General features: G+C 34.1%; 2 protein-coding genes across 3 annotated transcripts in view; both read right to left on the minus strand.

Annotated features, from left to right (window-relative positions):
• gnai2a (guanine nucleotide binding protein (G protein), alpha inhibiting activity polypeptide 2a) overlaps positions 1-6,453 on the minus strand; it is a 74,720-nt gene extending 68,267 nt beyond the window's left edge. Inside the window, 1 exon segment of the mRNA XM_051122282.1 lies at positions 5,631-6,453. Coding sequence (XP_050978239.1) covers positions 5,631-5,748 — 118 coding nt within the window. The 5' untranslated portion in view covers positions 5,749-6,453.
• A 4,293-nt stretch (positions 6,454-10,746) lies between these two features.
• slc38a3a (solute carrier family 38 member 3a) overlaps positions 10,747-26,451 on the minus strand; it is a 58,589-nt gene continuing 42,884 nt past the window's right edge. For both annotated transcript variants that reach the window (XM_051122051.1, XM_051122052.1), the window contains 7 exons: positions 25,030-25,194; positions 24,480-24,559; positions 23,868-23,968; positions 18,992-19,116; positions 18,700-18,844; positions 16,659-16,762; positions 10,747-14,709 (listed from right to left, as the gene is read on the minus strand). In XM_051122051.1, the coding sequence (XP_050978008.1) occupies positions 14,605-14,709; positions 16,659-16,762; positions 18,700-18,844; positions 18,992-19,116; positions 23,868-23,968; positions 24,480-24,559; positions 25,030-25,194 (825 nt within the window). In that variant the 3' untranslated portion in view covers positions 10,747-14,604. The remainder of the gene's footprint in view (positions 14,710-16,658; positions 16,763-18,699; positions 18,845-18,991; positions 19,117-23,867; positions 23,969-24,479; positions 24,560-25,029; positions 25,195-26,451) is intronic.

Raw genomic sequence — 26,451 nt, forward strand, 5'->3', positions numbered from 1 at the left:
TGACACCGAAAACCGGTCAAGGTTTTTCTCAAGTTGTCAAAATACAATTTGTGTCCGTGATTATATTTAGGTACCAAACGGATCACTTGAAAAGTTTAGCCACACATGGAGTCACTGTATATGGAACATATTAAACAAAACCCGTGACCTCCAAAGAGCAACTTCTAGGAATCCAGAAGACTTTCTATGAAAGTATCACACTTCACTGCCTCACAGTTAATGTTGAATAAGTTCAGCAAAGCACTAGTTTGACCTCTCGTCAAGCTATCAAAAGGTTTATTTCGAAAGCAAAAAATAATGCAAAAGCAGACATATAGCATTCTGACCTTGCTTTGAGGAAAGAGTTGCGAATATCGTGACGGATCATTGAGCTCGTCTGACATAAGAAAAAAAACTTTTGAGGACAGATGCAGTTTGATTTCATCAGTCTGAAACGCACTGCTCATCAGAGCATGCAAACGGACAAGAAGGGCATTATAAGGCCATTTTTCACATTAGCTTAATGATCAACATCCAACTTCCAAGTGCAGGTTGCCAAATTCTGTAAATGGTTTGTCTTTGTTTTGATTAGATCCAACTGTGTTCCTTTCCTTCCACACACATAAGATAATAAAACCCAAAACTGCTCACAATGTCTTCTGCAGAGTAGAAAAGTAAGCATTCCTTTCACTATTACTAAAGACAAAAAAAGAAGCCGACACAACCTTGTCAGTAGTAGTAACAGATCACACACACACCCTGCTATTACCTCAGACTATAATCACACAGTGGAGCCCTTTAAACCTACATTATAACTATACACCACCTAACACAATAAATCAGCTCATTTTTTTCAACTATATATATATATATATATATATGTGTGTGTGTATGTATACGCCTTTAGACCTGTGACAGTTTTACAGCAGATTCCTAAACAGACCAGCTGGCTTTTTCCACTAAGCGATCAACAGAGAAAGCAAATAAGGCGTGTAAATGCAAAGCGTGATTTCCATGTGGTGAAGGACCATTACAGCCATGCTGACAGGAGAGAGCAACACAGTGCCAGTTTCAGTCATCTCTCTAGCCCAAAAGGCCTTAATGGTTTTTTGTGATGGTTTGTTTGTGCTGGGGCCTTTTGCCAAATGCCTGACAGCATTTATCTGTCGGTACAGTAAGAGTGTGAAAAAAAAAACAAACAGCACACAGGATGAGCGATTGTGTTCACAGACTTACTCTCGCTCTATTTATCACCATCAGCGCTATTAAGCCCGTTGGCTAAAGCAAAGGGGCGAAAGCACAGATCAGTTCAACAGGTTTATTTAGAATATTTAACCAAGTAAGAATGAATTTCAAGTACACACATGCTGCAAGTAACGGTTTGGAGATGTTCAGACTTGTCCGTGCATCAAGGGTGATAAGTATGAAGACGCAAATGAATATTTCCCTCTGCCAGTAAAGCCGGAAAACGAAGGCAGTTAGAACAATCCATGACTAGAACAAATAAATAGAGCAATGCACTGGAATTCACTGTGGAAGATTAAATTTGAACAAAGTTCAGAAAACCTAAAGGGTAAGCCCAGCTAAAGAATCATTCCTGGAATTAAGACGAACAAAAACACAAACAAAGTCTGCACCAGCTTATCGTTAAATGAGTTTCTGAAAGATTGTTTAACACTTCCTCTATTGCCTTAACTCGGGAGTTCTGGGAGCCTGGAAATACAACTTTTCCCTACATCTGCCTCTAAAGCTAAAAATAGTCCATAGCAATGCAACACTCCCCTCTGAACCAAAAGTTTGAGTTTGGAAAGACCAGAGCCGTGTGAGACTGACCGTATCTTTTCCTAAACTCAACCATGTTTTCCAAACCAGGAGGTCATTTCCTGGCATTAGGAGAAGGTTTGGGGTTAAAGACGTAATCGTTTTAAGAAACTGGTGATGATTCTGGGGAATTAGACTGTATGCGTTTCTTAATATGTGAGATTCTGTTGTCACTTCCCAGTTTAAAGAGTTACATGTCTAGATGTACGTCATTTAAACCTCGTCAGAGAGTGACTCAAATCCCTAACCTAGTGTTTACTCGGCACGTCTGCTATTAGAGCACAGCCCACCGAGACCTAGAATTAAATGTAGTAAGTGACAGAGGAAACATTATTAGGATTGTTCACTGTTACTTAACAGAGTAGGTGTCCTGCAGGCTGATAAGACAGCTGACTCATTAGGAAGCTCAAAATGATGGTCCAAATTTTAGACTTAAATAAAAAAGTCAAATTGGAAAGACCAGCTTCTATACCTTCACTTCCTATAACTTCACTACCAGTTTTTGAACTGTAAGATTTGTAATGATTTTTAAAGAAGTCTCTTCTGCTCAGCAAGCCTGCATTTATTTGATACTGTAAAAACAGTACAATTTTTGAAATATTTTTACTATTTAAAATAACCATTTTCTTTTTGAATATATTTTAAAATGTAATTTATTCCTGAGATTTCACAGCTGAATTTTTAGCATCATTACTCCAGTTACATGATCCTTCAGAAATCATTCTAATATTCTGATTTGCTGCTTGAAAACATTTATTATGTTGAAACCAGCTGAGTGGAAAATGTCTTTATTATCATATTTGAATGATATGTATAATGTTACAAAAGCTTTTTATTTCAGATAAATGCTGATCTTTGGATCTTTGTATGCATCAAAAAATCCTAAAAAAAAAAAAAAAAAAAAAAAAAACTCAACTGTTTTAAATATTGAAGATAATAATAATAATAATAATAATAATAATAATAATAATAATAATAATAATAATAATAATAATAACAACAACAACAACAATAACAATAATAATAATAATAATAATAAATATAAATGTTCCTTAAACAGCAAATCAGCATATTAGAATGATTTCGGAAGGATCATGTGACACTGAAGACTGGAGTAATGATGCCAAAAATTCAGCTTTGAAATCACAGGAATACATTACACTTTAAAATAGTAAAAATAATTCAGAATTTTACTGTTTGCGCTGTACTTTTGATTAAATAAATGTAGGCTTGGTGAGCAGAAGAGACTTCTTTTAAAAAAAACATCAAAAACTTTTGACTGGAAAATTTTTCACATAAAGATACCAAAACACAAATATGAGGAACAAAATCATGATGAGTCTTCAGGTTTTTGTGACTGGCATGGAAAATTGCATAATCTACTAAAATACTGCAAGTGTTTATCATACATATGGAAGGAAAAACAACGTAATTTCATTGTCAGTGGGACAAACATACACCTCAAATTCAAATTCACCTGACACAAACACCATCGTGAAAGATAACTAACAGTCTGTAACTGTGTTTGACATATTAAATGTGAAGGAGGGGAAAAAAAACAAAAAAACAAAAAAACAAAATGACTATGCATCTCCAAAAGCTACGGAGCACAACGTTGTCTCCCTGTCATATGACATTGTCATATGTTTTCAAAAGTCAACTCAGTGGTACGCCAAAGCAATCTTCTGACTTCATAAAGTAAAATTCAAAAGGCTTTAGAACTCCCGATAAAAAGCTCTACACCAAGTATTTCATTTCTCAGCAAGAGTCCTTAACAAACACGCAAAGCAGTACAATACACAACTCCTGCCAAAAATGTACTTTCAACACTTTCTTTGGCTCAGGGTGGATGTTCCAAGCTTCTGTTTGGGCTCTAAGCCTTCCGAAAACATTCCCCCCACAGAATTCCTGCATTTCTGTTAAAGCACAGGCCAAAGTGCACGCTGAGTGTGAGTGTGTGTGGCCGTGCCGCACCACAAGAGATGCTGAGAGTGATCACAGGCACTGTCAAAACATTCCCTCAACCTCTCCCCTTAAAAGTCATACTAAAATAACCAGTTTCAACATCTACGTATTTGTGTTTCTCTGCGACTGGGAAAGTTTCACACACATGCACTACCAGGCAAAAATCTGGGCACACTACAGGGTTTGCACTTACGGTTTGGTCAGTTACCCGGATGTGCAGCCATACTGGTGATAGTTGGATGTAAACAACGGCATTGACTGCATGGTAAATGTACTGCTAATTGCTGTTCTGCTAATTTATGCTGTCTAAACCACGAGAAAAACATGTGGAAGCTGCTAAATCACATAGAGATAGACTTGGTGGAGCAGGAAAGGCTGCAATATTTTGACAAACTAAAGTTAACAGGTGGTAAAGTTACATACAAGCAGTATTAATTAAGATATTAGCCTAATATTTCACCTACCTGACCAGAAATGATAAGAACAAACATGAATATTGTCAATATTCTTGCCCTGGAAATCAGGTTCAGTCTGGCCAATCACAAACGACCACTTTTGCTCCTCAGACAGTTTGTGCACTCTTCTCCTTTTGGCAGTCTATAGCACTTTAAATATTCTTCCCAGTTCAAGCGATTAGCACAGCCCAAAACATCACAATAATTGACCATTTTCAGCTGGAATAATCAGCAAAACATGTGAGTCTCATTCAGTTCAGTGGCATTGTTTACATTCAGTGCTGCCAATATGGCCGATTGTTTTTATGACGCGTCATCACTCTATAATACAGCTTTTAAAATGGATGTTTGGACCATCCTTCAGTATTAAGGCACTGAGACGAAATTGTAGCTTAAATAGTACAGCATGGTGCTAGCAACACCAAGATCATAGCTTCAATTCCCAGGAAGAGCAAGAACTTATAAAAATGTAAATATGTACCTTGAATGCAATGTAAGTGTTCTGTCAAATGTGACCCTGGATCACAAAACCAGTCGTAATTTTGAGATTTATACATCATATGAAATCTGAATAAATAAGCTTTTCATTGACGTATAGTTTGTTAGGATAGGACAATATTTGGCCAAAATGTATATTACTAATCAAAAATTAAGTTTTCATACATTTACAGTAGGAACTTTACAAAATATCTTAATGGAACATGATGTTTACTTAATTTCCTAATGATTTTAGCCATAAAAGAAAAATCAATAATTCTGACCCATACAATGTATTTTTGGCTATTGCTACAAATAAACCCCAGCGACTTAAGACTGGTTTTGTGGTCCAGGATCACAAATGCGTAAATGTAAATAAGGTTGGCTACTTCAAAGATTATTTTTATCTTACATAATACTCATTCTTCGTGCTATTAAAATACCTTTAGTATTACTCTGAAGTAGTCATAAATTCAGAAAGAGTAGGTGTGTCCAGACTTTTAACTGGTAGAGTGACCTTCTGAAGCAATAATAGTAACTGTTGAGTGCCAAAAACGAGTGTCATCATATAATCTAACAGAGCATCCAAGCTTCTCAAATGACAAGTTTATAGTTTTGCACACGCCTCATAATTTGAGTAATAAACAACAACTGAAAATAAGAATTAGAAAAGTACGGTACAAGCAAACGCTTGCTTCAGTTGACATTTTTTCTTCATATCCGTTGACAGTTTTTTGCAGGCCACACCTGAGGAGGAAACCTGACACACATACGTTACCTAGAAACTTGGCCTCGAACTTCGCAAGAACGTCTCAAAGGCGTTTAAAACAAGTTTTTGAATAAAATACAGACTTGCCTGTGTGACAAAGTGCTTATAACCGCGATATTTTACATTAGCGAGTCGGTGACCGTTATCTGTAAATCGTCACTCACCCAACAGCAGCAGTTTCACTTCTTTGGCGGCTTTCTCGCCGTCCTCTCGCAGATTCCTGTCAATCATTTTGGACCGCTCGGCCGCGGCTTTATCTTCCTGGCTCACGGTACAGCCCATGGTTCCGAATGCGCGCTTCAGGGCTACGGATTTATGAGTATAGATTTAGGAGAAAAAAATAAAAGGTATTACCCTTTTAAAGCGACTGGAGTTTTTTAATTAGTCTTCCGTGACTAACTTCCTCTTTTGGTTTTGAAAAAAAATGACTGTCGCAAGTCCAAGGAGGGGAAATGTCCTTAAGAGACTACTAGATCCAAAACGCCAGTTTTATACGTCCGATATATCTTTCGAAAACGTTTGGGATTGAGTAACAAAAAAAGAAATGTATATCTAAGATACTGAGATTAAAACAACACCTGGAATCCGTTGACGTTTAACGCTCCCGAGAGAAACCAAGTAGCCAGACGTTGGAGTTTTACATCACGCGGACAGGAAAAGGAAAAACACATATATCCACAAAAAGTTTGCAAAAAAAGTTTTTTGCGCTCAGGTATTAGAAAGCAAGTCGAACGACGAGATAATCGGCGACGAGAAACTGAATGAATCAGAAAATGCAAAACAAAAATCCCCGTTGTTTCCCTCGGTTAGTCCGTTTGCTGGTCGCCGAGGGTTTTGACTACTAAGCGCCGTTGGATAACCAACGTTGAGCGGTCTCTGATTTCTTTCAGTGTTTTGAAAGCCGCCACACCCCAGTCTGCTAAGAAGTTGCTCTCTGCCACACAGCAGAAGACAGTTTAGAACTGTTAGGCTCCTCGCTCAATGCCAGCCAGTCCCTCTCTGATACGCCCACCGCGGGTGCTCATGGGAAATGTAGTTTTTGAATATATTTACTAAAATTAAGTTGAATAACAAAATAAACAACTGCTAACTAAATAAAGAAAAATATAAAATGTTTTAAAAGCTGGGTTTTATTTTTAAATGTGGTATTTATTTATTTATTTAATTTTTTTTTTTTTTTGCAGGCTTCTTTGGAGGCGAAATTCCCTGTGTGCGTGTTTGTATTACATCTTTTTTGTTTGCCCTTTTGACAAATGACATTTTTAGGCCCTCTGTTAGAAATGTATTTTGTTGAGACTTGTGTCAATATTGACGCAGTGATTTCAGCATGTGTTCTGTATGATTTGCGCTCAGGCAGGAGATGAAACCTTGATTTTTCAATGATTTTTCCATATGGAGTGCATTTCCATCGTTAGGCTTGAGCAAACAGCATTACGACAGAGGGCTACACCTGTCTCTGAGTTTCATACCGCCCCCGTGTGTCTGAAATTATATTAATTTACACTTAGACACCAGTTTCAGTTCAATATAGCTTAATGTAAGGTATTCAAAAAGTAGTTTTGAACTGTTAATTGAGTTTAATAGATAAAACTGCTTGTTTCTCCCCCCGGAGCTGTTTGTGTAAGCCTGGAAATGTTTAAATTTGGATTACATTAACATTTCTTACCTCATATAGAAATATTTGAGGCATGGTTCGTCTTACTTCTATTATCTCCCTTACCAAAAAGAAGTATACTTCAAGTTTATTTTATTAAGTATGCTTAAGTAAAGTTCAAGTATATTTCTAAGTATACTTTATGTAGTAAGTATACAAATATCAGCATACTAGTAGTATAGTTTTCAGTGTACTACTTTAATACTCCTTGGGACTAAATTGGCCCACTTTCTAGTATATAAAAGTATACTTTTAAATATAAGTAAAACAGTAGTAAACTTCGAGTACACAACTAGTTTACATCTATGTTTTCAGTTTGTACTGCAAGTATACTAAAAGTGAACTATTAGGTATACTGATAATTTACTAATTAAATACTTTTTTATGCACTTTCAGTACACTTTTAAGTATAGTCTCAGTAAACTACTAGTTTAATAGATTTATACTGTAAGTATACTCATAAGTTTTCTTTAAGTTCACTTTATATCATATTTCAAGCATATTATTATATTCCTATTCAGGTATTAATTTGTATATATTTTCTTATATGAATATCTAAACATACAAAACAACTCAAATAATTTAGTCTAATACATACACAATGTTGTCTCTGTTTGTAAAGCATTTTATAAGACTAAGATATCCAGGAAATGGATGCAAGTGTTTGAAAGTATCTGTGCCCGGTTGCATAAAGAGCCTTAAGTGTAATTTTCCCTTAAGATCGCCCTTATGTTTCCCTTACACTTAAGGGCGTTGCATAAAATATCCCTTAAATGTCACTTAAGGGTTTCTTTAGTTGAAACGTCATAGACCCTTAGAATTTCTATTAAGTATCCCTTAAACCCCTTTAAGTGTTGCATAAAGCCCCTTAGCTGTCATTTCCCTAAGTATAACATAAGGTATGGAAAATGTCACCTTAAGTGTTAAACAGCGCGCTGATTCAATCCACGATCGTCCTCTTTATATGTTAAACAGATTAATTTAGGCATTTATTCACACATAACCATTGATTAAATTACATTCACACATAATACCTCAAACAAGAGTCCGTCACACACGAGAACAAATTTATATTCGATATTTTATTCCTGTATTTTCCTACGTATTACCTGGAGATAACTTAAAAAACACACATAAACCGTATATTGTCGCAATCGTGTGTTTATTGTGTTTACGTTTCAGTTTAGCTGCAGCGATTACTGCTGTATTCCATCATAACACTTCTATGAGTCCGGATTGGACTTTCAGCGCAAGAGCGCCCTCCGGCTTTCGAAATGAAACATACGCTTCATAATGTTCAATCGCCTCGGAAACTCAATAAAATGATTTTTCAGAATTTTTCTTTTGAGTCAATTATCAGTTTGAGTTTCCGTCTCGCTTGGTCCTTCTCGTTTATATTTGGTTTATATTTTGTTCTCCTTATCCGTGTTATACTGTTCTCTGTGAAAACTTACACCACTATCTGCATTACAAAATAACGTGTCCATAGCAACAATAGATTTTTTTAACGGCAAACCTTGAATCGCTGTCGTCAAACACTTAACGGTTTCTCTTTTAGTAAGGGAAGTATTTAAGGGATTATATGCAACACCCTTAAATCATCCCCTTACGTAAGGGGAAATCATGCCTTAAGTTTCATACTTAAGGGAAAAACTTAAGGCTCTTTATGCAACCGGGCACTAGGCCTCAAAACTAGATACACAAACCTCAAGAATGGTGGCAATCAGCAAATATTAAAAAGATGAGATCTTTATGTCACAGTACAACAAATAACTAACAATAAAGACAAAACAACAACAAAAAAAGTTTAAATTAAGTCAGCAAACAGCAAAACAATAATCCTATAACAGTAACTGGATAATTTATTCATGCTGCAATGCATGCTGGGAACTTGCAAAGCCTTAAAATTTCAACAATATGAAATTCTTTGCTCAGACAACTGTGTTTGACTAGTTGGGACAACATTTGCGTAATTTTGTTGGTCTGACAAGGGTTTTCAGTTTCAAGAAAATAGCATTTTTTTAGTATTTGAGACAAAATGTTTTGTAAAATGGAAAATATGTATTTGCATTTTTTACAGTGTGGAAGCATCTGTTTTGGTTTCTTCTTCGCTTGTGTTTTGGAAATTCTGTACAGAAGATGTGTAATAGCATCTCACGTGTAACAATGAAAACACTGATTCTCAGAGCACAAGTATTGCTCAAATATATTTAGACTTTTTCTAAGTGTAAGTCAAGTATACTTAAATGTAATTTTAAGTAGATTTCTGATAAGTATATAAAGCACATTTCTGAGAAGTACATAAAAAGTAGACTGAAAGTATACTTTCCTATTTTTAGTTTAAAAGAAGTATACTAATAGCACACTTGAATCAACTTCTTTTTCGTAAGGGCTACCTTATTTCCCTGGTGAAAAAAACAGCATATGCTGGTTAGGTAGGTTTTGATGCTGGTTTAAGCTGGTCCTTTGCTGGTTTTTGCTGGTCATGTTGCTGGTCAAGGACCAGCATGAACCAGCAAAGGAACAGCTTAAACCAGCATCAAAACCTACCTAACCAGCATTCCAGCATCAAAACATACCTACCAGCATATGCTGTTTTTTTTCACCAGGGTTTGCAACGCAAACTTAAGATATTTTATGTAAAAGCCGCTACACGTAAATAACTAAAAAAACAGTAGTAGGCTAACTAAACTAAAAACAGTGTAGTAAACGGTAAAACTATTTGCACTTCAAATCAACGTGTAAAATATAAGAAATACCAGTTTGTAATATCAAACAGCAGAACGAGCTGTACAAAAAAAGCTCGTTTTGCAGCTTGATATTGCAAATTTATGTGTCTTAACCATATTATTTTAACGTGTTATTTTAATTATGAACACACTGGTTTGCAGTGCAAACAATTTTACCGTTTACTTCACTTTGTTAATCTTTTCACCTTTTCCCTACAGTGGCAGAAAACGGCTTTTCTTCATCCTGAAAAATAATGTGGATAGATTATCAGATTACATATGCAGGTAAACAGAGCTACAACGAAACAAATTAAGATAAATTAGAGCAATTCTTAAAAGTTCTTTAAAAGAACCTTTTTTTTTCTTCAGTGTGAAGAGCAAATAAATAATCTTAAGAACAGTTTTCCACTATAAAGAAGCTTCATGTCTAATTAAAAGGGTCCATGGGTTTTAAAGATTGTTTATTGAATCGTTTAAGTGTCTTTATTTTTAAGACTATTGAGGTGATATACATTAAACTTGAGAATCTTCAGCATATTTGTCAGATTGGATGCATTCAGATCGAGCATTAACAAAATGCTCTGTCCATTTTCTCACAGGAGAAATCATGTGAGACGTAAACAGCTTTGCACTTCAGTCAGCAGGAAGGAAAAGAGACAGTTGCTGATGATGGAAGAAAAGATCTGCAGGAGCTGCTTTCAAACCACTGTGCCCTTGAAAAAGACTTTATCTCAACCTGCAATTAATGTAAGGTTAGTTGCTTCATACAGATCTGATAAATGACACATGCATAGGGCATTTAACTCTCATTTACATTGGTTACCTGTTCAGTTTACAACAGAGACATCATCTGAACACTAACATGAATATAAGAAATAGAGACCACAGATTCAAGAATGAATGAATATTATTTATTCTTTTTTATTTGAACATTGTTTACAGTACATTAACTGCCAGCAATGTACTCGATACTGAGAATAAAGAAAATAAAGACATAAACTGGCTTTTTAAAAAGCATTTTTTAAAAATTATTACGTTTTAATCATCAGACTAAACATCATCTGCCTATTTACAATATACAAACTATAGATGTGCTTATAATATAAAGGGTTTACATTTATGTACATTATTTATAAATGCTGCCATGTAAGTAATGAATTCATAGAAACTGTTACAAACAGATGACACTTTCATTACATCACAAGGAAAACATCACGCGAACTGAACACAAGTACACAGCTGCTAAAAACACAATTTAAATCTTCCCCCCTCTGCTACTTTGTGATACCTTGCAGATTTGGAGATCATATTGTATGATCTGCAGGTGCTTAAAAAGTGCTGCTGTCAGCCCAGACGTCAAAGCTGTGCATGTGAAAGCCTGGGGATGCAAGCACAGCATTATGGGGGATCTTGTGGTTCGGGGCAGTTTCTGGTGCACCACTTCTAATGCTCTAGTTGCAGCAATTAGATTGTACTTTTATAATTGGGAACAGTATTTATGCATGATTCACCATCGATACTAAAGATTCCTACTTTGTGCTATACGATAGTAAGTTAATAAGATCTTACTAGTTAACATAAACTCATCATAAAATCATTATTTTATGCAGTGGATACATCAGAAAGGAGTCTTTTCTCCTTAAAATACTCACAAACGCTAACTCTCTTTAAAAATAATCACAAACATTATCAAATCAAAATTACAATCTCTCTCAGTGAATCTCACGAAAATGTCACCCCAAAATCAAATGACAAAAATTAAATTTTTCTTAGAGAAAATAAACCCTGTTATAGTAATATAATGTAATATATATATTAAAAATACACATCAAAAATACTGTGAAGTATTTTAAATAACTGTTTTCTACTTGAATACATTTTATAAATGTAATTTAAGCCCATGATGGCAAAGCAAAATTTCATCAGTCATTCAGAAATAATTTTAATATGCTGATTTGATGCTCATTTTTTTCAGCATTCTTATATAATTTATTTTAAATATAAATTATAAAACACATATTTATTGTCACTTTTGGTCAATTTAAAGCATTCTGAATGAAAGTATATAAATAACTGAATATATAATATACAGTTGAGGTCATAAGTTTATATACACCTTTGAGAATCTGCAAAATGTTAATTATTTTACCAAAATAAGAGGGATCATACAAAATGCATATTATTTTATTTAGTACTGGTCTGCATAAGATATTTCACATAACAGACATTTACGTATGGTCCACAAGAGAAATTAATAGTTGAATTTATAAAAATGACCCATTTAAGAAGCTACAGAAGTTTCTTACATGTTTCTTAGAAGACAAAATAAGTTAAATTTATCCTGATCTTCAAATTCCAAAAGTTTTCACCCCACCCCTTTTATTTTGGTAAAATAATTAACATTTTGCAGATTCTGCAAGGTGTATGTAAACTTTTGACCTCAACGGTATACAGATTTTTTTTGTTGTTGCTGTCTGATTTTGGGGTGAAATGCAACCTGGGCATGTCTGCATAAGATTCACATACTTTCAAAGTCATGTTCAGACTCTGAATCAAGGACGGACGGACTTAAGGACAGATACTGGCAATTCCTTAACAACTGGCACAATTAGTTCTCAGGCATGTGAACACATAAACACACACTGCTAAAACGATGGGACACTTTTGTGCTTAAGAAACCACATTGGTGTGTGCGGCATTACACCACTACAACATCTCACCATCACCAAAACACACAACTAAATGCTTCTTCACCAAAAAATATCAATGATCTCAATGGGTCATTTCAATGATACACTTAAGCAATCATACCGACATCTTTAATCTCATTCTCATGTACGTATATCCAAAACACCACAAAGAGGGAAATGACGCATCTGGCCAAGCTTTTTTTAAACAAGGAAGTACAGATTGTAATTTGAAATATATTTTACAGTGCCTTCACTGTCTGACAGGCCCTCGATGCAGCACCAGGGACATATAAAACACCGAAAGAAGATATCGAGATATGTAATTATGCTAACACTGGTTCACAGATATGATGATTTAGTTATATGTGTGGTTGTTCTATCCATTAAACATTACTTAGACAAAAACTGAATAAAAAAGTACCACAATTTAAATGCACATCTCATTTAGACATCTTACAGTCCAATACAGTACATTCACTGACTGAAGTATTCTCCATAAGCGAGAAGAGAAGAGGACACACACATTCACACACATACACACACACTAAAACACCACAGTGTTACCACTAAGATCATTATGGGCCAGTAAGTGCTTGATTTATAGTTTTTTAAGGAGTTTCAATTACAAAGTTTAAAATATTTATGTACCATGTTAGACATCCACACGTTACTTTTTCTTTGAACAATTTACAGTTAGTAGTACGTAGGCTTTTGTTCTTATATCTGTTTACAAAATATATTAATCTATGATTATACGTTGTAACTGGGTCACTAGGTTAGGAGACTGAACGGAAGTTGTGCTTCAACTGAAAGTGCTACAGTTTAAGATTTCGGTAATCGCCCTGTGTGGAAAACGATCTCTGAAATCATCCGTCTACTTGGGTTAATAGCCTGTTTTTTTAAGCCTTAATCTAAAAGCAAAACGATCAGCTTCCACCGGGCAACATTAACTAAAACATTTATGTGCATCAATGCACCACATTTGTTTCTCCAGTTAAGGAGAAGACCCTGTGAATCTGTGTTTTTGGTTTTCTCCGCATATAAATCCAGAGGGTGGTTCAAAATCAGTCAGCAGGACTCATGGGATCATTACAACCTGACCCTATGATTAACTGTGCTTTCCAATCTGTGCTTTCCCATCGCAACCAGTAGTGTTCCTAAAAAAGAAGAATATTTCAAATGTGCCTGTCTCTTTAAATCTTAATGTATCAAAGATGCCATTTTACCTTAATAGTCACAAATAGTGTAAAGGGATGTGATAGATAAGCTTGAGAACACCGGATGAATCTGAATACTCTTATATATATCATATATATTTATGCTCATATATCTACTAATATATTATATAAAGGATAAACATTATAAATCCATATAAAAATGTGACATGTACATCTATACGTACAATTTGCATAAATTTGAAATTGTGTAATAGACTGCACCAAATCTGGATTCTGGACGAGGTCGTGCGTCGCTTCTCAACAGCCTTCCGTGTCAGATATCTCACAGCTATTGCACAGAGTATTGCTATATCTATGATGAGATATGATGAAATAAACACTTTATTCCTCCCATAAGAATTGAGCACTTACTGTGATTCTAATCTCTTGTGAATGTGGCCGAAGGGCAAGGATCAAAGGTCATAATATAAAGGTTGGGCCAGCTGAGTCCATTTGGTTAGAATGCAAAATCCCTTTTGTTTGCAAACCCTGCATACTGCATGTGCTGTTACTATGGCACAAACTAACTATCACAAGCTTTGATTTTCTAATTCTGGTTGTCTTTTCTGATTATGTTCTCTTTGCTTTAAAACCAACTATTTCCATTGTCCCATCCGCTTCTTTGTGAAAGCGGATGGCCTTTAAATAGATTTAATGCCGGCCTGAGATGGGGCAAGACCCCATTTACAGCACATGCAGGTCACATGGCCCAAATAATGCATTGATTGAATGCAACTAAAGCTAGGAATCTGTTACTACTCGTGACTGATCACTGAGAGATTATGCATCCTCCCCAACTACTGACCCGAAAGTAATATTAAAAAGCATAAACCATTAGAGGATGAGGCCTAATGACCACTGCTTCCTTTGCTGGACCCTGATGTCCAATCGATGATGATGAAGCTGAGGCTCATTATCATAAATAGGACTCCTAAAATGGCAAAGCAAGCAGCCTGGAAAAGAAGGAGAGAGGAAGGATTATTAACAACGTTGCTCAAGTGATTAATGAAATATGTGATCTAAAAAATATGACTGGGTGCTTATTACAAAATATCTGGGTCAAAATAAAATAAACATTGCAACATTTCATGTGCTTGATTTCAAAATTAAGCATATTTAAGCACATTTACATTACAGTTAAGCACATTTTACATTAATGAAATGTCATCTAAAAATAAATAAATAAAATTTGAATTAAATTTGCAAACAAAATGAAGCTAACTTGTACATTTATTTTGTGCATTGTGCTATTTTTATGTGCACGATTTTAAAATTAAGCTCATTTTGCATTACAATTAAATACATTTTACATGAATGAAATACGTCATTTAAAAAGATATAAAGCCAAATAAAGCCAATTTGTAATTTTTTTCTGCATTGTGCCATTTTCATGTGAATGATTTTAAAATAAAGCACAATTTGCATTACAATTAAACACATTCGGCATTAATTAAATGTCATCTAAAAGATAAATGAAATAAAATAAAATTTGCAAACAACATTTTTTCAGCACTGTGCCCTTTTTAATGTGCCTGATTTTAAAATAAAGCATATTTAAGCACATTTTTCATTACAATTAAACACATTTTACATTAATGAAATATATCATCTAAAAATATAAATGAAATTAAAAAAATTGCAAACAAAATGAAGCCAACTTGTATGATTTTTTCGGCATTGTGCCATTTTCATATGCATGATTTTAAAATTAAGCACGTTTGCATTACATTTAAATACATTTTACATTAATGAAATATGTCTAAAACTATAATGAAATTAAATAAAATTTGCAAGAAAATGAAGCCAATTTGTAAGATGTTTTTCCGCATTGTGCCATTTTTATGTGCATGATTTTAAAATTAAGCATTTTTAGATAACATTAAGAAATGTTATCGAAAAAGATAAATGAAATAAAATAAAATTTGCAGACAAAATGAAGCCAGTTTAGAAAAAAAATATTTAAATACATTTTACAATAATGAAATGTCTAAAAAAAAAAGAAATAAAATAGAATTTGCAAACAAAATGAAGCCAACTTGTAATATATTTTTCTGCATTGTGCCATTTTCATGTGCATGATTTTAAAATTAAGCACATTTTGCATTAAAATGAAACACATTTTACATTACTGAAATGTCATCTAAAATGATAAATTAAATAAAAATATAATTTGCAAACAAAATAAAGCCAATTTGTAAGATTGTTCGGCATTGTGCCATTTTTATATGCATGGTTTTAAAATAAAGTACATTTTGCATTACATTTAAATACATTTAACATTAATGAAGTATATCATCTAAAAAGATAAATGAAATAAAACAAGATGAGGCCAGTTTTCAGAACATTTTTTTTTTTTTTTTTTTGCATTATGACATTTTCATAAGCATGATCTTTTTTTCTTTGTTATGAGCATAAATTAAATATTTTGTATTTGCATACTTAAAATGATATGTACAAATGTAATTTTTAATTAAATGAAACTGAATTTAAAAATCAAAAAATACATTACAATGTGAAAAAAGGGAGAAAATACCTTTAGCTGTCATAAAAAAAAAGCTATGTGGGTAAAATAAAAATGTTTATAAAAATGTTTTTTTTCTTTGGACATGTACAACAAATACTACAATTACACGTTCAAGTTTCGCCCAGCATCTCCTGTTTCCTGCAGTTTGCTGTAACTTAAGTGGAATTAGTTTACTAGTTTACAATAGTTTTGGGTCACACAAAAGATTTACCCAAGGGATTTACAAAGCTTTTTAGCATGATTAGTTTTCAGAGGATCTCAATCTAATAGTGTGAACATTTTCAAAGCATCTACATTCCTACAAGCACTAAGAAACTAGATAACATTGTGGATGAATGGGAAGGAATCTAATACCGTAGTGCATTTCCAAGTACTTACAAATATTTTCGGCGGTGAGCGCATAGGTTCTTCTTCCTTGGGAACAATGCGAATGTAAAACACAGCTGGAAATATAAAGATGAGACACGGCGCGGACGTGGCACCTACAGAACAATAAACACATGTACACGCTTACATACTGCAAACCTAAACCTTCATTCTTCACTAACATCATGCCTCAGGACTAAATCTTGTGCTAAAGCTATTGAAGTTACATAAGCCATAGTCTTTGAGAGACTTCTCATGGTGGTCGGCCCATGAGAACAATAGTGTGCATTCTTCTCTGAGGTAGGTAAAACTCACAAGCAGTGGAGAAACAATTAGTGTTATCGAGTTAAGTGTGAGACCAGGAGAAACTATAATGTAATAAATGGAAAAGCATAATGGGGCCCTGCTGATAATTATATACACATTCCAAAGGCGATTAATAATGCTGTTGGCGATGGATTTATGCATGGCTGGAACTGTTCGTACAGTATTATAGTCTAAGACTGAGACACTAATGCATGTGGAGATAAAAGCAACTATGAGGTCCTTGAGGTTGTCATGGTGAGATTTAAAGGAGAAGTCCACTTCCAAAACAAAGATTCACATATAATGTACTCACCCCCTTGTCATCCATTGTTCATGTCTTTCTTTCTTCAGTCGTAAAGAAATTATGTTCTTTGAGGAAAACATTTCAGCATTTTTCTTCATATAATGGACTAACATGGTGCTCCAAGTTTGAACTTGCAAAATGTAGTTTAAATGCGGCTTCAAACGCTCCCAGATGCAGTTGCAAACAATCCCAGCCAAGGAAGAAGGGTCTTATCTAGCGAAACAATTGGTAATTTTCATAAAAATAATACAATTTATATACTTTTTAATGTCAAACGCTTGTCTTGTCTTGCTCTCCCAAAACTCCAACCTTTTTTTCTCCCTCAACTTCAAAATCGCCCTATATCGCTGTTTTACCTTTTTTGTTAAGGGTGTTTGATCTTCTTTGCATGTTCACTTTGCAAAGACTGGGTCGGTACTTCTGCAGCGATGTAGGATGATTCTGAAATTATTTTTGAAGTTGAGGGAGAAAATACTATTGGAGTTTTTTGACATACCCTAACTGTCTTGAACCAGAATACACAGAGTTCAGGCAAAGCAAGACAAGACGAGCGTTTGAGATTAAAAAGTATTTAAATCGTATTTTTTTTTAATGAAAATAACAGATTGTTTCACTAGATAAGACCCTTCTTCCTCGGCTGGGATCGTTAACAACCGCATTTAGGATCGTTTGAATCCGCATTTAAACTGTATTTTGGAAGTTCAAACTCGGGGCATCATATCAATCCATTATTTGGAGAAAAATCGTGAAATGTTTTCCTCAAAAAACACAATTTATTCACGACTGAAGAAAGAAAGACATTAAACATCTTGGATGACATTATCTTTAAATTGTTGTTCTGGAAGTGGACTTCTCCTTTCAAAGGGTCATCGGATGCCCAATTTCCACAAGTTGATATCATTCTTTAGGGTCTTAATGAAAAATCTGTAATATACTTTGGTTAAAAAATTCTCAGTGGCTGTATAAAATAACACCCTTTTTACCTTGCCAAAATCAGCTCTGCAAAATCATCCTATTCTGGTCGAGGCTGCTTTAAATGTTAATGAGCTCTGCTCGCCCCGCCCCTCTCTTCTCTCTGTGGAGTGACGAGCCTGTTTACTTTAGCCGTATTTAGCAGCTAAACTTGCTAACTAGCACGTTATTAGGAAAGGTGATTGCAGAGATTCATTTAAAAAACCCTTAAACTCACTTCTGCTGTAGGTGAAGCTGGATCACGAATGATTTGCGCGAACATAGACGCATTTATGTAGATCGGGAGGCAAATTCCCTTTACAAACAAACTTAATCCGCTGCATCTTCAGCAGCTCAGATGTCGAGAGTAAATGACAAAGTGAAAAAGTGAACTTTGCATCCGATAACCCCTTTAAGGACACTGTACACTGCTCTCACACTTTTTTCACACCCATGAAACTACAAAAGAAAGAAAGAAAGCACCAAACCCACCAATGACTCCGAAGATGCCCAGGATGTTTGGGGCGAAGATGACCAGTAAGTTGATGAGGGTGAGGAGGGTGACAGCTATGGCGATGTGACGTGGCCACCAGAAGGTTTTATTTGGGAAGAACAACTGCTGAATTGCTCTTCTTACCTGAGAAGAGACATCAAAAGGCAAAGCACTGAAATCAGATACTGAAATACTGGCTGTCATCCAATCCTGACTGCTCTAGGAAAGTTGTAACTTGATAAGATGTAGTTTATTTAAAATTGTAATGGTGTTTGTATGTGTAAAACTCACAGGAAACAGCACGATGGGTACAGTGAGCGTGACGGCAGTCAGCACAGCCAGACGAACGCACAAGATGAGTGTGTCGTACGGATCGATCCGACTGTAGGTGTGCAGCAGCTCAGCTTCTACCTTATCTACAAACAAATACAATCATTTAAATGTAATATTAAATTAAATGTAATTTAAAATGTACAATTAAAATGTTTATTTAATAATAATAATTCTTTTTCAGTTCACTAGTTCTTTTTTAGGTGATGGACCATTTCAACAACCAAAAAAAAACTAATAGTTTGGACCACCTAACAAACCAAATCTGTGGGAAACCACAATATAATCTCATTTTTAATAAATCTTTTAATTCATTTAAATTAAATTTACTGCTACTTTTAGGTATTAAACCTAAACAAGTCGATTGTTTGCTAGCTAAGAAGTTGGACTGAACTGAATCAATTAGTGAACGGAGACAACAGAAACATTTGATCACAAATGAATGTTAACACAATTAGGGTCAGTAAGATTTTTCTTTTTTTAATTTTAATAAATATTTATACTTTATATATAATACTATATTCAGGAAGGACACATTAAAATAGTGCTATTAAACTGAACTGTTACAAAATATATATATATATATATATATATAGAATAAATTCTGCTCTTTTGAATATTTGTATTCTTTTGAATTCTGAAAAAAAAAATGTATTACAGTTTCAAGGATGTTAAATATTATAATACATATACACTGCTGTTCACAAGTTTAGGATCAGTAAAATTTAAAAATAAAAAATATTTTTTAAATAAGTCTCTTATTCTTATCAAGCTGTATTTATTTTATCGAAAATACAGAATGAAATAATTTCTGAAATATTATGAAATATTATTGCAATTTAAAATAAGAGTTTTCTATCTTAATATAATTTAAAATATTATTTATTCCTGTGATCAAAGCTGAATTTTCATCAGCCAATAATTACGCCAGTCTTCAGTGTCAAATGATTCTTCAGAAATTATTCTAATATGCTGATTTGTTTTCAATATGGGAAATGGTTGTGCTGATTAATATTTCTGGATACTTTTTTAAGATTCTTGATTAATTAAAAGTTAAAAAGAACAGCATTTATTCAAAAAAGAAATCTTTTCTAACAATATAAGTCTTTACTGTCACTGTTTTTATCAGTTTAACACATCCTTGCTGAATAAAAGTATTTAAAGAAAGAAAGAAAACATTTACTGAGCCCAAACTTTGAACGACAGTGTGTTACAAAAGATTTCTATTTTAAATAAATGCTGTTCTTTTTAACATTTTTTTCATCAAAGAATCCTGCAAAAAGTATCACAGGTTCCAAAACAAAATTAAGCATCACAACTGTTTCCAGCATTGATAATAAATCAGCATATTAGAATGATTTCTGAAGGATCATGTGACACTGACAACTGGAGTAATGATGCTGAAAATTCAGCTTTGCATCAAAGCAATAAATTCAATTTTTAAGTATATTAAAATAGAAAACCACTATTTTAAATTGCAATAATATTTCACAATAGTACTGTTTTTTTTCTGTATTTTTGATCAAATAAACGCAGCACTGATGAGCAGAAAAAAACATACATGGCAGTGTATATGTATATTAAATACTAAATACATTATTTAAATATTAAGCAGCAGAACCGTTTTTAATACTAATAATAATTAAAAAGTGCTTCTTAGCATTATAATTATTTTTAAAGAATCATGTGACACTGAAAACTGATGTAATGATGCTAAAAAAATTCAGCTTTGCTTCACATGAATAAACTACATTTTAAAATGTATTAAAAACAATTATTGTAAACTGTAATAATATTGTTTTCACTGTATTTTTCAAAAAAAAAAAAAAATGCTACCATGGTAAGTAAAAAAGACAAGCCTTTTGAACAGTAGTGTATGTAAATCAACTCACTGTGTAACTCATTTTCATTGACCACAGTTTGAGAACCATGCGTTAGATTACTCTTTTTCCTGCTCATGTTGGTAATGTTTATATTTTGTAAACTTCCTACCATAAATATATCTAAGCTTAATTTTTGATTAGTAATATGCATTGCTAAAAACTTCATTCGGACAACTTTAGAGGCGATTTTCTCAATATTTTGATTGCTTTTGCACCCTCAGATTCCAGATTTTCAAATAATTGTATCTCGGCCAAACACCGCCTATCCTAACAAACTATACATCAATGCAAAACTTATTTATTCAGCTTTCAGATGATCTATAAATCTCAATTTCAAAAAATTGTTAATAATATTGTTTTCACTTTATTTTTCAAAAAAAGAAAAAATGCTACCGTGGTAAGTAAAAAAGACAAACCTTTTGAACAGTAGTGTATGTAAATCAACTCACTGTGTAACTGATTTTCATTGACCACAGTTTCAGAACCACTGTATTAGATTACTCTTTTTCCTGCTAGCATTGGTAATGTTTTTATTAATTCACAATAGCCACTAGATGGAGTGCTAATACAACTTCAACATGACCTTGCATCCAACACTGATTTGTTAAAACAGATGATTAGATCTGTGACATCAGCAAACACATGCTGACAGCTAAGCAGGTCTCAATCTGCTCATGCTTCAGAAGCTTTAAAACATCAAGGTGAACTTTAAAATCCTCCCCCTAAAATTAGAAAATGCACTCTTTTCTGCCTCTTTACCGCTGCAGTCACACTGATCTCAGCTGGCCTCTGACTTCTCAACTTGAATGACCACTCAGCACATCCATCCTGACAGATCTCACCTCCTCTTTCTCCTCAACAAAACCTCCTCCACTCTCTCCATCTCAGCTGAGTCACACTGCTGTCTCCTCCTGACGTGTAAAAAGGCAGGGAGTTGTCCTGAACGACCGAATGACCTTCAGCAATTGTGGCGACTAGCATTCCCTGCTGCTTCTTGCTCTGTTACATACAAAATTTCAGCCTTGCTCTTCATCCCTGGCCATATATGTGTGATTTATTCTGTATTAGCCATCCAAGCAAGTCCAAAATCAGACTTTGTGAATGTTATCTTTGGCCTGATATAGTCAACAGCCTGACCAAAATGAAACATGAAACGTTTGGAGACTTGGAAACAGTTGAGGACTTAATGCCTCTCTATTGGCACAACATCTGCATTTTGATTGGAATTCTTAGAGAATGTTCACACAGGACATGTTCTATTTGCAGCAGTTTTACATTTTTGGATTATGTACACATGCATTTTAAGATACTAGTTTAAAATAGTGCAGTGCATTCTGTTCCCTTCCTATCTGCTACATCTACAGTTGAGGTCAAATTATACGTACACCTTGCAGTTCATGAGTCCCTTGTTTGTCCTGAACAGTTAAATTGCCCACTGTTCTCCAGAAAAATCCTTCAGGTCCCACAAATTCTTTGGATTTTCAGCATTTTTGTGTATTTGAACCCTTTCCAGAAATGACTGTATGATTTTGAGATCCATCTTTTCACACTGAGGACAACTGAGGGACTCATATGCAGCTATTACAGACGGTTCAAACTTTTTACTCTACAAATCGCCATCGTTTACCATAGATTTATTGTAGTAGCATTAACTGCACAGTGGTATTGTGTCAGAAACATGGGTATATTTGTGTCGAATTTATTATATTATTAATGTAGACATGTATTCAGTGTATTGAAGGAGGAGTAGTGGAATATAATTACAATATTTTTTGTGATTAAGCTATAGTGTTTATGCATTTAAATACTACATGTATTTAGACTACTGTTTTTCATACAAACCTAGGAACCATATTACATTTTTACCATGGTATTGAGGTGCTATATTTGTGGTGTCAACTGTTATTATCATGATCTATGGATGATACTATGGAAGAGCAATGGTTAATTAAAAAATAAATAAAACAAAAACTCTCAAACTAATTAAATTTCACCATATAAAAATGAAGTTGCTACAATTTTTACAGATATTACTGATTTTGATAATGAACATAAATCTACATATGCAGCCCAACTACTATCAAACATGTATTTCCAAGAGACAAAAATATATATATATATATATTATTATTATTATTATTATCAGGTATTACAAACCTGTTTCTTTATTCGAAACAATATTACGCAATAAAACAAGCAAACTAAGAAATGATTTTGTTAAGGAAACATGAAGTGTTTGTCATGTTCTGACCATAAAGAATATTTTAAAGCCACATTTAATGTCTGGTTTTTACAACTTTCACATTGTGGCAAAACTCTGCCTTTAAACTTGAAAGAAAGAAAAATTTTACATTCATTATGATAATTATCGATATTGACTGATATGAAAAAAAAATTATCGTGATCATTTTTTGGCCATATCGCCCAGCCCTAATTGGGGGTGTGTACATTTTTCTTATTAGTTTGCCCAAATATAAATATAAATGACATGTTTCCCAGAAGACAAAGTAAGTTAAATTTCCCCTGATCTTCAAATTCAAAAAGTTTTCACCCCCCGGCTCTCAATGCATATTTTTACCTTCTGGAGCATCAGTGAGCGTTTAAACCTTCTGTAATAGTTGCATATGAGTCTCTCAGTTGTCCTCAGTGTGAAAAGATGGATCTTAAAATCAATCAGTCATTGTTGGAAAGGGTTCAAATACACAAAAATGCTGAAAAACCAAAGAATTTAAGGAACCTAATTTAAGGGATTTTTCTGAATTCTGTAAACGTTTCAGCTCAACTGTAAGAATTTATGGCTTAATATGTTACTAATTGTACAAATGCCAGTACACTCTGACTAATATTTTTACTGTCACTTCTTGCTGTCACTCATTTTCTATCTTTGCTGAGGAACCGTCACTAAATGCGTGAAGAATGCAAATATAGTAGGGAATGATGATAATAAGCCTCACCAATGAAGGTCAGATACCCGAACAGAGCAGCCAGGAAGTACATGACGTACATGACTCCAATGGAGATGTTGGAGACGTGCTGCATCTTTGTTTTTGTGGGGCTGAAATCAGAGAATATAAGGATGTGACAAAAAATAGTCAGATGAATGCATACACAAACCCAAATGTTGGTTCATACAGTCAAGCCACTTCAGTCTCCACTAAAAACCTCTGATATGTGACCCTGGACCACAAAACCAGTCATAAGTAGCACGGGTATATTTGTAGCAATAGCCAAAAATACACTGTATGGGTCAAAATGATCGATTTTTCTTTTGTGCCAAAAATCATTAGGATATTAAGTAAATATCATGTTTCATGAAGATATTTTGTACATTTCCAACAGTTAATAGAATATTTTGATTGTTTTGCACCCTTAGATTAGGCCTTAACTTGTATTGAATGCATAATATTCCCTGAAAACCTTTAAGTAAATATGTTAATTCCAGACTGGTCAAACCGCAACTCTCTGGACAGTGAAACAGATGGGCAGCCGTGCACAGTGTAATAGCATCCATATGTACAACGTGACTCATCTGTGATTCTAGACCTGCGAAAGAAATTGCCACCTACTTCCGCAGCTCTGTGTAAATTGGCAGCACCTCGGGGTGGCACACGAACGCGAACGCCAGGATGGGAACCGTGTAGGCCGTCTAAAAAACACACAGACCAAACCACGTCACGTCACCATGGATACAACAGCGGCAACCATAAACCCCAAACCCCACACTTTAAAGCCCATTAAACACTGTAGCACATTACAGAGAGCTAATTGTAGCTGTGATTAAGTCAGACTTGGACGGAGCTCAGGCCTGGGCTCATTTAAAATGCCAGTCCCGGACTGAGCCGAAGACTCCTGACTACAGACTTTCACATTTATCAGTCTGGCAGTAAAGGACGTATGTGGGGAAAAATGCAAATCTAGATTTTCATTCACGTTGAGAACTGATATGCAAATGGCTGTTCGGATTAAGTCCATATATATGCGAGTCATGCAATGGTTTACTGGGAAATACAGTGTTTGTCATTTGATTTGGCTGAAAGTATTATATCATATGACTCATAAGAATTTCACAGCATGATTTATTTATAAGTTATATTCATAAGTTATTCAATGATATACCTGCGAGTTGAGGTTAAAGAGGCGGGGGGTGCAGGCAGGGTCAGCCTCATGGGTCATCTCCACTCCTCCGGGATCAGCCGCCACACTGGTGTTAAAGCCCAACACTGTCCTGTTATGGGAAAAGTCTTCAAAAGGACATTTCACCTGGAACTTCTTATAGATCACCTGGAGGAAGACAAGAGATTGAGTAATTAACAAGTCTTGCATAGGTTGCGCTAATCATGCAATTAGTCATTATGGATTCATGTTATTGTTTAATCATTTTTTCTCCTTAGGCTCCACTAATAGTTAGTCGCAATGTTTTCCATGATGATTTCAAACTCACTTTCTGTCCCTCATAATTAAACAGGTCATGTCATATTTGATTTCTAAGCAATTTTAAAATATCGACATCAAAAATTGTTATACACAATCTACTACTGTACATGCATTCCAATATCTGACTAAGTAATAATTTTATTTATTTATTTTAGCAAGTTAAAGATCTTTTAGTGTAATTCTAAAAATGTCCCATTTCAGTTGGGGAGCATTTGTTTTTGGTGTAAAAACATATTTTTATGAATTACACTACCAGTCAGCATGATGCTGAAAATTCAGCTTTGATCACAGGAATAAATTACATTTTAAAATATATTCAAATAGAAAAGAGTTATTTTAAATAGTAAAAATATTTCACAACATTACTGTTTTTACTATATTTTGGATCAAACGAATGCAAGCTTGGTGAGCAGAAGAGACGTCTTTAAAAACATTAAAAATCTTACTGTTCAAAAACTTTTGACTGGTAGTGTAAATGTAAGCATACATTTGATATTCTTAGTAATATTTCAAGATAAACACTTGCTGGATTGAATCAACTTTATATTTGATTATCCATATCATTTTTTAAAAATCATGTTAAAATGGTATTTCAGATATGATACATGAGGCTTTTGAGGAACATTTATCTGTTAATTTCTTATGATTATGTATCTGTTCTCTTTTCATTGTATTACACTGCATTATATGTTTTGCCCCACAATAAAAGAAATTACAGCACTTTGGTCATAAAACGAAGCATTCAAATATCCTCTTACTAATGCATATTAACAGGAGATATAGAGTGACAACTTACATTTATATGCATTTTATGTTAGTAGTTTGTTTTTTTCTTCCTATGTTGAACTCCATATTCTCCGATATCATACTATATCATAAAAGTCATAAAAGCCTGATGTATTAAATATGATACTCAAAACATGCAAACTTTTACAAAATATTTTGTCTAAAAGTTATAAAAACTGTTCCATGTAAAAAAAAAAAAAGGTTGATTTTGATTTTTCTATTATTTTTTGTCAAAAATATGCATTGTTGTAAATGTCGACAGTCATTTGTTGATTTTAGTGCTGTCAATCGATTAAGAAAATAAATATTTTTAACATT

Source organism: Labeo rohita, chromosome 11, assembly GCF_022985175.1.
Source record: "Labeo rohita strain BAU-BD-2019 chromosome 11, IGBB_LRoh.1.0, whole genome shotgun sequence".
Lineage (NCBI taxonomy): Eukaryota > Metazoa > Chordata > Actinopteri > Cypriniformes > Cyprinidae > Labeo > Labeo rohita.